Raw genomic sequence first — 14,296 nt, 5'->3', positions numbered from 1 at the left:
GTGCTATTGTGCACAATAACAACAAACAAATCTGCTGTTAAATTTTGTTTATGAGCCTTTAAATGACTGTTCACAAACTCAGTTGTCATCAGAGTAAATGGACAGTCACTAAAATCATTTTATAATTTATCATAGCATTTTAGATCTGATCCATAATGATCATGAATTCTCTTCTGAGTCTTTAGTTGGACTCTTAGAAAAAAGTGCTGCTATGAGAATTTGGTTGGCATGCTCGAAGTGAGCAGTATAGACAGAATTATTCTACTTCGACTGTTCAAAAACAAGCAAGAAACCTTAAATATGTTGTTACATGGAGTCTGAAAATCTTAATTTCATCAATGTATGTATCTGTTTGATTTTGTAACTACATTGCTTTATTCCTAACACAGGTTTTGAGCTTTCACACTGTGAGGACCCTGGTGTGCCACAGTTTGGATACAAGATTAGTGACCAAGGCCATTTTGCTGGAAGCACGATAATTTATGGATGCAATCCAGGTTACACGCTCCATGGGAGTAGCCTTCTAAAGTGTATGACAGGGGAAAGAAGGGCATGGGACTATCCTCTGCCATCATGTATTGGTAGTAGACTCTTTTTTAATTTTTTACTTAAACTACTATCTAAATATAAGAAATTAACAACAAAAACTCAAGGGTTTTTTTTTTAGGGATTGTTAGATATATATGAAGTGTGATCTGTACATATACAGATCTATTTACAGATAAGTTTAATAACTTATTTAATAACTAATTTAATAAAGATATATCTATGCAGTTCTCATCTGAATCTATATGAGTGGTGTTGCTTTTTTAGTAAAAAAGATAGTAGTTATTAAAAATGCATGCATAATGAAATTCTTAATAAGTGAAATCCTAATTATAGTCAGCAAATAGTCAGCATAAAAAGACAGCTTAGTCAGAAAACCAAGACTGTACAAGCTTTATGAGGGGTTGTTAAACTAATATATATATATATTTTCTTATTGTAACTCTGTAACATTAAGTTAGAAAATACTTTTCATATATAAATATATGTATATATATTCATATATATATAAGTGTTACAAAATCAATTAAAAGAAAAAATACTAAGAATACTAAGACAAATATGGTGGAATATTTTTGTCACTTGGTTTCTGTAATGTTGCTGCTATGACTAGCACTATTATACACATTATTGCAATATTACAATAATTTTAGAAGCTGCGCAGGCTCATTTCCTTCCATAGGAAAAGTAAAAGACAAGAATTAAATAATTTTCTTCCTTTGTCATCTACTTTTAGCAGAAGTGAGGAACCAGTGAGTAGAAGAGGCAATGGGTGAAATGCCATTTGTGCCGAAATTTAAGTTTGAAAGAAAGTAATGTACTCTGGCATATCTTTATCAGGGCATAAAGCCCATTTAGGAAAAATATACAACAAAGAAGAACTAGATAACTCTCTGATAGTAATAATTGGGGAATAAATACTTAAATCCCAAATTCGTGATAATCCTTAGAATATTCCAAATGATAAGGAATTTCTGCATCTAGAGTATATGAAATAGAAGAATTATGATTATCTAAGCTATTTACACTAAGTATGGAAGGTTCAGTTTTCTCACATGCTAAGCACATGTTCAAAACCTCGCATGGTTGACATCTAGCCAATCTAGAGGAAGGGGATCTCTAGGATAACTCACTCAGGCACTGTTGTCATGTATCCCTGCGTGACAGAGGTAGGCTGAGTCTGTAGCCAGGTCCCAGGAGGACTGGCATGGCTTGTCCCTTGATTTAAATGATTCAGCAAATCCTCTCCATCGGAGCTGAATCCAGCTCAAAAGCTACAGGTTGGCCACCTTTGAATTAGGAAGTGTGCCAGATTCGGAGCTGATAGAAGCTGACGAAGAACTTCACCGAACTGAAATCCAGAGCTGAACATGGACCTCTGCTCTAATATTAAAACTGACAATGTGCTGCATATAGTCAGTTGTCTTACTCTTTTCGTATTGAATACCCTGAAACTATCCATCTCAAATCACTGTCTTTCAAAAATTACAAAAATTAATCACCCAATTTTTTGCACTGTCACAAGACTGTTTTTGAAACCTGCGATATAACTAATGCAAAATGTTTTGTGCAGATAAATCTATTTGGAATGTGAGTCAGCCTTTAGGATAAACTTTTTAGAGGTTTAAATTAATCTTATTCAAAATATATCGACATAGTCTACTATTAACAGGAATGTTACTTATCCATGCAGTTCAGAATATGTATGCAGCAAAATCACAACATGTCAGGCATGGCTATTCTCATAAAAGCTTGCACATAGAAAAAATGCATTGTTGACAAAGTTTGTTTTGTTTTTCTTTATCTTAACCACTTCGTTAAGCAAACAAAGGTACATAAGTGGTGTCATTTAAGTGAGTTTATGAATGATTTATGAAGTCTTTTGTGTAGACCAACTTAAGAAACTGAAAAGTTTTTGAATCCCCATTGTGAAGTGATGCTCTCGAATTCCATATATATTCTGTTTTCTTTTTTTTTTTTAACATTAATTAAGGATCAAACAGATGCTTCAAATACTGTTCAAGAGATGCAGTACAAATCCTGTAAAATGTCTTAGACACCAGTTTGTCTTCTAGGTTTCATGGTTTGAGAAATACAAAGTAAGAGATTAAGGGTGTCTTAGTAGTGATACAACCTGAAGAATGTGGTCAGAAGAGAGCCAGGAAGCAGAATGACAGTCAAGAAACGCACAAGAAGATCAGTAAGAAAGGGGCATGTTCAAGTTAGAAATGTGCCTGAAACAATACAGCAAAGTCTCTTAGCGCCAGATTTGGTATAGGACTGAGATCTCATAATATGTCCAAACAAAACCCTTGGTATCAAAATCCCGTGCTCATCTGTGCTCAAAATAGTCTGCTTTAGAGTTTATAATAGATAGATTAAATAGCAGGAGGTGAAGATGAATAATTGGTAAAACTGCTCTAACAGACAGATTTCTGTTGTATAGGAATCTTTCTTTCAACATTCACCTTTAGTTAGAATCAGGTTGAAACTAGGCTTCTTTGCTACACAAGAAAATTTAGAAGAAAAGGTTGTTTTTCAAACGCTGATGCTCTTTCTACCCAAAGTACTTGTCTATGCTTCAGGTGGCTGCCTGCACTGAAGCTTAGGGCTTACAAGACCTTGGTTGCAGCCCAACACACGATCGCTCTTTCAGAGCGCACAGACTGTTCAGCCAAACCCCATGAACGCGTGAGAACAGTGATGCTTTGTGCGGAATATTTTAGATTGGCATTTACAAATAAAATGATTCTACTAGAAATTTCTGAGCAACATTAAGTCAGAAGCCACTTCAATTTGCTGTTATGATCAGAACTTGGATTTAAAAAAGGTGGCTATAGTTTGAATGTAATTTCCTGGAAAAATGTGATAGTGACAAGACAACAGCAAAACTGCTTTGGGGCAGTTCTAGTTATCATGAGTTTTAATAAACATGCAGTAAATATTGCAACACAACACACTAACCACTGAATTTACAGAAAGAAAGAAAAAGACATATTACATTTAGCTTGAAACCCTTAGAAGTATCTTTAACATCAACACTTGGAGACAGCATTAGTGGGACTTTAGAAAGAAGGAAAGCAAAATAAGGAGGCTTTAAAAGCCTAGGGGGTCTACATAAAAATTAGATTTTCTCAGAGATTAGATATCAAGATTATGAAATATTTAGCTTTGCTTAATAGCTGGCTGAAGCCAGCTAACAGGGAGCTACTTACCATCTGCTGTCCTCTGAGAAACAATACAGCTTGCCTATGATCACACTTCTTCAGTAAGAACTTTTACAGTTCTTTTATATAAGCCTGAAGCACGATTTTGTCTCTGAATAGCCTGCTTTTATTTAATTCATTTCCCCCCTGTTTTGTTTTCATTTTCTTTCCTCCTTACTCACTTGAATAGTTTTTTTTATTTTATTCTACTGCTTTAGAGAGACATCATGCTTTGGGTGTTTTCAGTAGCAGTCCTTCCTCCTTTCATTATACAATGGTATGTTTCTGATTATCTTATTGCATTCAGAATGACTAGAAAAACATAGATGTTAAAGGAAAATACAAGAAAATTTAAATAAAAATACAGATTCCTTTCCCAAAGTGCTTAAAGAACTTACTTGTGTTAAAATTTTAGGAAATTCATTCAGTTTTAGCATGTTTAGATTGTGTTATTTATTCAGCAAGGCGGTAAGTGTATAAACTGATTGCTCACATGATGAGTTGGAAGACCATCTGTAATGAAATGAAAGTAACATGTTATGTAATGGTGTTTTTATTAGCTGAATGCGGAGGTCGTTTTAAAGGCGAATCATCAGGAAGGATCTTATCTCCCGGCTATCCTTTTCCTTATGACAACAATCTGCGTTGCATGTGGATGATTGAAGTAGACCCAGGAAATATTGTCAGGTACTGAAACCAAATCTTAATTATATATAACAAATCCTTCTAATTACATAATAACCAAATCTTACCTGTACAGTAAAAAAGAAGAGATTTAAGGATTTAAGATTTCACATACAGATTGAAGCCAGTATTTCTGGCATCCTAGATTTGGATCCTTAGATTAGTGTTTAACTATCTGTTTTTCAAAAGACATTGTCTGATGAAGATCAAACCCTAAAATTGCTTATCATATTGTGAAACGTTGATGCATTTTAAACCACTGTGTTAATATACAAAATAGAACTATACTGTAACTGGAAATCTAGTAAGAATGCTATTTTGATTCCAAAGTCATAAAATTGCATGCATATAAAGTAAAAAGTGCTGGAGTTGATGGAAATATTTAGTGGGAGAATCAACACGACTTCTCCCACCCAAATTATTACAGTTGAGTAATTATTTTTAGTTGGGTATTTATTCATACTATGTGGTTAACTGCTTGAGTTTACTGTGCAATATAATTTATCTTGATGAAAATCTGGCACACAGTGTTGTTTTAAGAAAAGAAAAATCTATTTTTTTGAAAAGATTGTGTGGATGTTTATAAATTATTTGAAAGACTAAAGTAATGTATTATTTCATGGTACAGAAATTGAAATATTATTAGTTTTAAAGGAACTTTGCTTTCAAATATATGTATGTATTGAGTTTTTAGACATCCAAATGTAAAGGTATCAAAAAAATATGGAAAATTTCCCCTGGAAACAGAAGTTTCTTTGTTTTCTTGGTTTAGTATTGTAGCTAAAGATATATTGTTGAGTAATACGAAAGCTGACAATAAAATCATGGTATTCTTACAGCCTCCAGTTTCTTGCTTTTGATACGGAGGCATCACATGACATTCTACGAGTTTGGGATGGTCCACCTGAGAATGAGATGTTACTCAAGGAAATTAGTGGCTCTCTTGTTCCTGAAGGCATTCACAGTACACTCAATATAGTCACAATCCAATTTGACACGGACTTTTATATCAGTAAATCTGGGTTCGCCATACAGTTTTCAAGTAAGTTCATGCATTTAATTTTTAAATATTTTCATATAAGGTGGCTCACCTATGGATGATTGTAGTGCTGGCAGCAATTCAAATCAGTGACAATGTTTCCAGCTGTTTTGGTTGGAAGAGAGTTGATAGATTTGTTGTAAAACTATATTTCTATTTTTTTTCTAAAAAAAGATTGATTGTGTGGGTTTCAAAAAATACCCATGTCTTTTCCTATCTGGCATTGTTTCAAGGGCAGCTGGGAGAGTGCAGGAATGCTCATAATTATGGCTAGTGTTTTTCACGAGGAGGGTGATGTAGGAATATCAAAGGCTCAATCCTTTTCTGGTCAATAAGAGCTTCTGCTTCCCGAGACATCTGTGCAGAGTTTTCATTCCTGCTGTTTGTATAGGATGAAACAGGAAATGGCACTGAAGGAGCAGCAGTGTCCCACTCCCTTTCACCTCCTAGCACTGTTTCATTTTATAGGCTTTAATAAGCAGATAGCGTGGTGACAATTCTAAGCAGTTATTTACTGTTATTAAATCCTTTTAGAAGTTTTTAGTGCTCAAACAGAAGAAATCACTGAATGAGGTCTTTTTTTTTCTCTCTCTCTAGGCAGTAAAATATTTTTTCCAAAAAGAATAGCAGGATTTGGTCTGTTAGCATCATTTTGTCTAGCCGTAATATTGTTGCTAACAGGGGTTGACACAGAGATGGTATTTTTTTTATGATAACAGCATTTACCTTGTTGTGCTTTCTATGCTTGGTAGTTGTATTAGCCCTTCTTTTCCCCTACCCTAATTCCTTCTGATTGTATGACAAATGCATGCATGCACATTCACAATAACTCTAAGCTGGAGGGAACCTTGAACGGAAAGGAAGAACGAAGTATGTGAATGAGGGGACAAAGTAAAAGGCATTTAATTAGTAGCAAATGAGTGCTTCTGCTCCATCATACATTCTTTCGAAGGCATGAATAAACCTTTTAATTCTTTAGCTCCAAAATATTTTTGCAACCTTTTCACCTTGCCCCTTTTAAGAACCTACTTAGGAGAGTCTCACATACCTGCTTTCAGCCTCAGCACACTCTCGCTTGTTTTGAGGCTGAGCCAAAAAATTATGAGGAAAACATTACATACTGAAATCATTCAGTCAGTCATCTAAGTTGAGTGGGAAAAAGAGGTTGATGTAGACTGAGAATAGGGTTAATAGGAAAAATGGATTGGATGTGAGAATAAACCACACAGCAGTTACTGATGTACTTCCAGTGCTTTACCTGAGAAGAGTTTTTAGACTTTCATCTGAAAGGATAGATATTCTACCTAATTGCCCATGCTCTTGCTGCCTGTTGACGTCTCATTATGACAATTAAAAGGATCCATGAGGTGTTAACGTCTCAGCATTTGCCTTACTCTTCCGTCCAGGCTCCTTCTCAAATACTTGATGTTGCACTGTTGGGGTAATTATTTCGTATTTATTAAGGAACACAGATTTTTTTTTCTTATCCTAATTTAAGATTTTTAGAATAACACATAAAAAGCTACTCAGCCTCAATTGCGCTGTTGCCCTCTGGATATGTTATTTTACTAGCCAGGAAAGAAATATATTTGAGAAGGAAAGAGAAGGATGATTCTATATAATCTTATTTTCAGCTTGAATATACTTTCTTTGAACAGATAATGTTGCCTGAGTGAAACAGATGGTACCTGCATACTTTAGCTACAGTGTAATTAACAAACAGAAAACTCACACAGGGGAGGTATATGCTTTTACTTTCCTCTTGCCATTTTATGAAATAGAGTATGAGTATTTAACTGGATTATTGGCATTTTAACCTCACTAGGAATGTTAATCAAAGACAATATAAACTGTATGTTTAAATGTTTAAAAGACCCTGAATGCTATATTTTTATATATTATTTTCTTAATCCAATTAAACTAAAAATCTGCTTCTTACAATATAGATTCTCTTTTTTATCAGTTCTTCACAGTCTTTATTATCATTTTGTCAACTGCTCATAAACAATTCCACATCTGTAATTTATGTAATGACTGAAAGCTTCAGCATTGGTAATGTGGTATAATTTGAATTTTACTCCTTTCTGTATCATCCAATAAATACAGAAAATGAATTTGCAAATGGCAAAAATAACTAACAGGTGAGATAGTGTCCTTCACCAAATGAAAAGGGGAAAAAGCCTAGAGAAGCTGATAACACAGAAGCACAGAATGGCTGAGGTTGACAGGCACCTCTGGAGATCATCTAGTCCAACCCCCTGCTCAAGCAGGGTCACCTAGAGCAGCTTGCCCAGGACTATGTCCAGTTGAGTTTTGAATATCTCCAAGGATGGAGACTCCACAGCCTCTCTGGGTCACCTGTTCCAGTGTTCAAGCACTCTCTCCCTCTTTCCCTCTATATAAAAATAAATATGTGTATATATTATATAAATAGTGGAAAGAGAATTACAAATCAATTAGTATTCTTGTATGTATGTAGTGCTATTAGAATTGCCTCTTAACTGGGGCTGCCCAACACCGTCCCTTACGAGGCAACTGAAGTTGTTAATAACGTGAAAACACAAGGAATCAAGATGAGATTTTTCATGCTCATTGCCTGAAACAGTCTGTTTTGTTTGCTTGTTTTTGTTTCTTTGCTTCCTTTTTTTTTTCTTGGAGAAAAATGGGATTTTGCTATCTGAAATAGTACAACCATTTCTATGATTTTAACATTCATAAAGCCTTTCTATAAGTAATTAATTTCAGGACAACTGCTTATATTTTATGCTGAGGAATGCTGCAGATTTTTTAATAGCTGATTAGGACAAATTTTCTAAGTTATTAAAATTGTGTATTACTATGGAGAGAGAGAGGAGAGGGTGATGGACATAAGATGAAAGGAGGGACCTCAGCCCATGGTTCATCCACTGTCATGTATCTAGACCTACCAAAAGCACAACGTGGCCCAGAGCTGTAAGGAAGAAGGAAAGGAGAATGAGGTTCAGCTGAGCTAGCAGCATTTGTTGTGAAAAACCTGAGGAATGAGGCCTTTATAAAATTATTTTTATTCTAGGATTTATGTCCAAAAATTGCTTTTGGTGTGTGTGTTCTGCCTTCTAGAAAAACTACTTTGTGTTTTCTTGAAATAATGTATTTTTACCTTTAATTCTATAGAGAAATTCACATCTGTCTTATGCATAGGTCATTAGACTTTTGATCAGTTACATTCACTGAAATGGATGATCTTCAGATATGTGGATCAAACATTTAAAGTGTAATTAATTCATTCTCTATATAGCACAAACTAATCTGATGAACTCTCTCCTAGGTCAAAATCAGTGTCCAAATTAAATTCTGCATCCAGTACCTTGACCTCTAAAATGAGAGGGGAAAATATAAGGTTCTGAAAGAAGCGGTCTCTGCTTGTTTTATACATCTAATGTAAACAGAGAACAAAAATGCTGCTGCTTATAAGTTCACATCTCATCATTAGAAAGAACAGGTCTAATATTGTCTCTGAGGTGAAGTATATCATTTCTGTGATGGATGTCTGCAAGACATGACCATGGAAGCTCTACGCTCAAGCTTAAAACATTTTCAACTTCTGTGGTCTTCTTTGAGATGAAGTGAAGGGACACAATAGAAAGCAGAGCCCAGAAAACCTGAACAGCAAACTATAAAAAGATGTGTATTAAAGCAGAATATTTTAAAATTTAGTGTATATAGATACAGAAAAAAATGAGAACCTCTGGGGATTCAACAGTGCGATGAAGGATTTTGGAACATGTTATATAAAGGGGACAATCAGATTGAATGATGTAGCTAGAGAAGCGGTGCCTGAGGTCTTCACTTTTAAATTAGGAGGAGTGAAAAGTTTACAGCATGCCAAAGGCAGTACACATGCAGGAAGTACTTGTTATCACACATCCTCTCAGAACTGTCTGAGACAAGGTATTTGGAGCCCAAGTCACACTGGAAATCATCAGTGAAATTATCAGTAACTTCATTTGGTCAGTATATTCTGTACAAAATAGAAAATCAGACCTTCAAGTAAAAGAGAAAGGAGCAAATGTGTATTTGGGAGCAAATGTGTATTTGCCACAGACATGAGCTGTGTGTCTCAGGGTCAGACAGAAGTATTGAGCATAATGAAACATTTTCTTCAGCTGACTTTGCTTCATCTCACCAAGCTGAGTGTAGTCTATGAGAGAGGGAGGAAGAGAAAGAAGTAGAGGGAGAGAAGGAGAAATGAAAGAAGATAAATGGAACATTAAGAGCAAAAAATGAGGTGATTATAATTCTGTGTGCTTAAAATAAATTGTTTGTGTCTCTTAAATATGCCTGAGGTGTGGTAATATCAGATCAGATGCTGTTGAAGTTGAGATTATTTCCATAGATTTCAGGGGTCTTTGAATCTGATATTACAGAAGAAGTTTCATCTCTGCTAGAGTTTAACAGCTCAGGAACCATTTATCCTTTATGCAGAAAGGAAGGTATCTGTATTCATCTCTCATAGGCTATTATTTCCTTGTTAATAGCTGCACTACTGAATCACTCAGCACTACAGACTTTATTCTGATCATGCCTAGGTGTGCAGTAACGTTTCTGACTAATTAAACAGAGCACACAATATAGAGCTTTTTTTCCAGCTTTATAAGACAACCAGTGCAAAACTAACTTGTCAAAATTTTTTGAATATTTGTTTTTCATAAATATATGCGGTAACAGTATTTTATGTCATGCAACAACAGTTTCTGATGTAATAGTAAATGCCTTAAAATGCTTGGATTTATTTTGCTGTCAAAATTACTTATTTGAAGATAAGATGAAAAGCCCTTTGGAGTTACTTGTCTCTGTGGACTGCTGAAAAAGCCTGTATAACTGAGTCAGATATCTGCCTACCTGGATGGCTTAAATTCAGCAAAATTTATTTCTAGTCTGGAAGTATACTGCATGATATTGTTTGTTTTGATTATGTTTAATGCTCAAATGCTGACAAGCCTGCTTTCCACGTGTATGTTCAATGCTGATTTATAGCCACATAATGTTGTGCTCCTAAATGTTCTGTTTCATCAGTTGTTGTTGTTCAGAGAAAACCATATTCACCGTATGCTCAGTTAGGAAGATTTTTTGAGACTGAATATTCTCTTTTATATTTCAGTTTTGCAGTAGCAGAGAGCTCTAGCTCTGACCTGTTTAGCCTGCATGTGACCTGACGTGGGTTTGGGGGACGTAGCTGTTTTCTTTCTCAGCCTCCCCAGTATAGGGATTGCTCCCTAAGATAGCTCCTTCGCTTTTCTGGAGAGAGTAAAATAGGGTTTATTCATCCTTGTGTCTATTCCATAACAAGACATTTTTTTCTCGTCTTAACATTTTCATAATCTGTGTTTGCTGATTTCATTCAACCTTGAGAGGAGCCTTTGGATTTAATGATGTGAGATTTGGAGGTCACTCTTTTCTCTGTCAGAAATACCTGCGAAGGTGTTTCAGAAAGTTAGCTTCAGAGAGTAGGTCCAGTGGGTTTTGTTTGGCTGCTTGTATGTTTTATAGTGTTGAGAGACTTAAAAGAAAGTAGCCGTTCCTTCTATGATCTGTTGCCTTATCTCTAATAGCAGCAAGTATTTGTAAGGGGAATTACCATAAAACGTGCTTTCAATGACAAAACTCCCATCACATGTTTGTAAAAGACATTAACTGCATCAGGAGCTGTTATCTCTGAGTTCAGTAGTATATAGGTAGGATACCTGTCTTTTATGCAGGTAAATAGTATGAATTAATGTTTCCATGTCAAATGCCCTGGTAATGGCTTATACCTAGAGTTATCTGAAGTTACTGCATGGATAGATGAAAACAGACAGAAAGAACTGAAAAAAACAAGTTAATTAGTTATGAAATGATAAATAAATAAATAAATAGTCCTCTTTGTCACGTCACCATAGAAAATAATTTATTTTAGTTATAATGAAGATTGAAATTCCGTGGTTTACAACCAAACCCTTGTCACTTACATCAGTGCAAAGCCCATTCACTTGCCCTAAATTTACAAGTGTATAGTTTAAAATAGACTTCTTCTGACTTAGTGGGATGACATTTCAGAGAATTCAAGCTGATTTAGCTCTAAATCAGGAATGTCATGTGTCTAAGAATAAAATTTAAAGTCCGTATTTCGATTTCACACACGTGAAATCTATTTCTTAAATCTAAAAAGTCTCGTGGCCTGTTTTCTATTGAAGCAATATGAAAATATACACTGTACTTCAGTTTTTTAGGATAACATTTGTAATTCTCGTGAGTCATTGCACTTGCAAATAAAAAACTCTCCAGTGCTTTATAATTGTCTATAAAAAATTGGAAGTGCAAAAATACCTTTATGCAGAATCATAGTGTTACAAATAGAACTACCTTTATATTATATTTCAAAAATAAATTCCTCGTTAATCCTTTGTCTGTGGTTGATCTGTTCTCCTTCATTAAATTCTTTAAAGTTGACATTTGATCCAAATAGTGCACAACACAGTTAAAATGTTTCTATGATAGTAAGTTTGTAAGATTCTGTGACTTTAAAATGCTGTCAAAGATTTAGGTAATAGCATGTTTTCATTTTCAATTTTCCATTTTACATAGTAAAAATAAAAGTGTATAAGCTATTCTAGGTTAAACTATTCTGGATATCAGTTGTCTTCCTAACAGATGGCTGTGACATCAGTAGAAAGGCGATGCAATTTGGTCTGTATCTACATATGCAATTATATGATTTTAGTCACAATAACAAATCAGAGGATGAGGGGATGAGGAAGCCTGGTCATCAAATAGTAGTTTATACTTAATAATACAGGTTGCCTCTTTAGGTTCCTTGAGGACCAAAAGATTGTCTTGATTGTCTTCTCTTTACAAAGCTTTCACTTCCCTGCATTACTTTTATTGCCAGTAAGTGAGCAAAGCTGTGTGAGATTATGGCTTGCTGCTTTTTGTCTTGTGCTTGCAAAGAAACTTCTCCCCAACCACCTGTCATATGGAGATTTCACCCTGAAGTTTAATCTTTGCATTCGTACGCCATGTTGGTTATTCAACAGTGCTCTTTGGTGCTCCTACAGAGAGCTACAGGCAAACTGCAGTGTGAATGGCAAATTTGTCAGCTGAGGTTTACAGGAATTATTTTGATGGAGCTATTTAAAGGTTACATTTTGTATCTTTAAGTGTATATAAAGCTCATCCCGCCTCACTACAGTGAGTTTTGCATGTAGGACAGCAGTGTCAAGCTGTTTATTTTGTGTTCTCTGAAGAGGTACTTTGTTAAGTATGTGGTACAAGACATAGAAGTGTATGCAAGTATGGAGTTGATATCCAGAAATGTGGGTACAGAAGCCATCCTCCAGTGGTGAATACATTAGCTGCTGTAGTGACTCCGCTCTCTGTTTTCCTCTGACAAACTCTGGTATTGTGTTGATGGTGCTTAGAAGTGGATTTTCTGCTCTAGTTTCCCTTATTTATATGATTCATGTACCATCCCTATACATATAAACACATATGCATGCACACATGAATGTACACATGATGGGTTCTTTCCTGGAGGTGCAGAAGGACTATTATCCTTTTCCTGTGTTCAGATTACAGTAGAATGCACAAATACACAAGAGGGACAGCTATTTTGGGAAGTATCTTCTGTTCCTCCAAGGTCTTGTGTTCCTGTCACTTATACATCTCACATTTTCAGTTAATGAGTGTGACTGACATGGGTTTTCTGTGTTACGCAATCCGTATCATAGGAAAGACAGGCGGTTTGGAATCTTTATTACTAGCTTGTAATGGAATAAACATATCAAAAAAATGTAGCTAGAGAGAAGTAATAGTTTGGGAGAATGGCCAAAATAGTCTTATGTAAGTGAAATTCCTTGAAGGCATATGAAACAAGGTTTACACTTTGTAGTTGATTTTTTTTTCATGTTCTGCTACTATCCTTGCTACCTTTTAGAAAGCTTTCACTAATGCAATCCAGATCCACTTTCTCAAGCAGTAATTCTTTCAGACTGTCTACATGGACTTTGGAGTTCCATACACACCTCCTTACCTCAGTTACGGGAAGAGCTACTGAACATGGAGGTTTCTTCAAGTTTGTCATCTCATTGTCTGCCCCTGTTTTCCATGCCTGTTACTCCAGGCCTGACTGAGGCTGGGTATTTTGTCAATTTGTTTAACTAAAGGAGGATGTTTGTTGCTATTTTATGCGTGTAGAAATATCTGTTTTTTAAAATGCATTCCATTAAACTGCCTGATTTCATAAATGACAGATCTGGCAAAGCCACTCAACTGAAGGAATGCTCATCTTTCAGTCTTCTATACATGAGTGTCAAAAAATTATTTATTGGCTGGTAACTTTAGCTTACTTTAGCTTTCAGATGTAACCATTTTCATAGAGGAGTTTTAAAAACTCAAAAAAGAAAATGAAAATAAGAATCAGAGTTTCAGTCTTCTTTCTATCCCTGTCTTGAGATAACTCAGCATGTGTTGCTAACAAAATTGTGTTTTGGGAAGGTGTAATCTGTGTCATGCAACTAATGGGAACAGAAGCTGTTTTCTGATCAAGATTCTGTAACTTTCTGCAAGCGACCACAGTGCTTTATACCTCCTGCAAATCAGTATAACGTTTTCTTAAGTCACAGATTTTAGATATCTTAACAAAGATTAGGAGTCCTACTAGTAGGGTAATCATAGTCAGGTAAATGGACAGAATATTATCAAATAATGAGGCCAGTTCTGTATCAGTGTCAAACTATTCAATTAGAGTACAAAAACCTGAAGCAAAAAATCAACAAAAGCTGAAGACATCAGACAGATTAAACAC

General features: G+C 35.2%; 1 protein-coding gene across 1 annotated transcript in view; it reads left to right on the top strand.

Moving 5' to 3' along the window:
- CSMD3 (CUB and Sushi multiple domains 3) overlaps positions 1 to 14,296 on the top strand; it is a 693,764-nt gene that overhangs the window by 464,424 nt on the left and 215,044 nt on the right. Inside the window, exons 25-27 of the mRNA XM_026101199.2 lie at positions 390 to 581; positions 4,313 to 4,439; positions 5,276 to 5,478. Of these exons, the coding sequence (XP_025956984.2) occupies positions 390 to 581; positions 4,313 to 4,439; positions 5,276 to 5,478 (522 nt within the window). The remainder of the gene's footprint in view (positions 1 to 389; positions 582 to 4,312; positions 4,440 to 5,275; positions 5,479 to 14,296) is intronic.

Source organism: Dromaius novaehollandiae, chromosome 2 (assembly GCF_036370855.1).
Source record: "Dromaius novaehollandiae isolate bDroNov1 chromosome 2, bDroNov1.hap1, whole genome shotgun sequence".
Lineage (NCBI taxonomy): Eukaryota > Metazoa > Chordata > Aves > Casuariiformes > Dromaiidae > Dromaius > Dromaius novaehollandiae.
The sequence above is the reverse complement of the archived record's forward strand: the minus strand, read 5'-3'. Positions and strand labels throughout refer to the sequence as shown.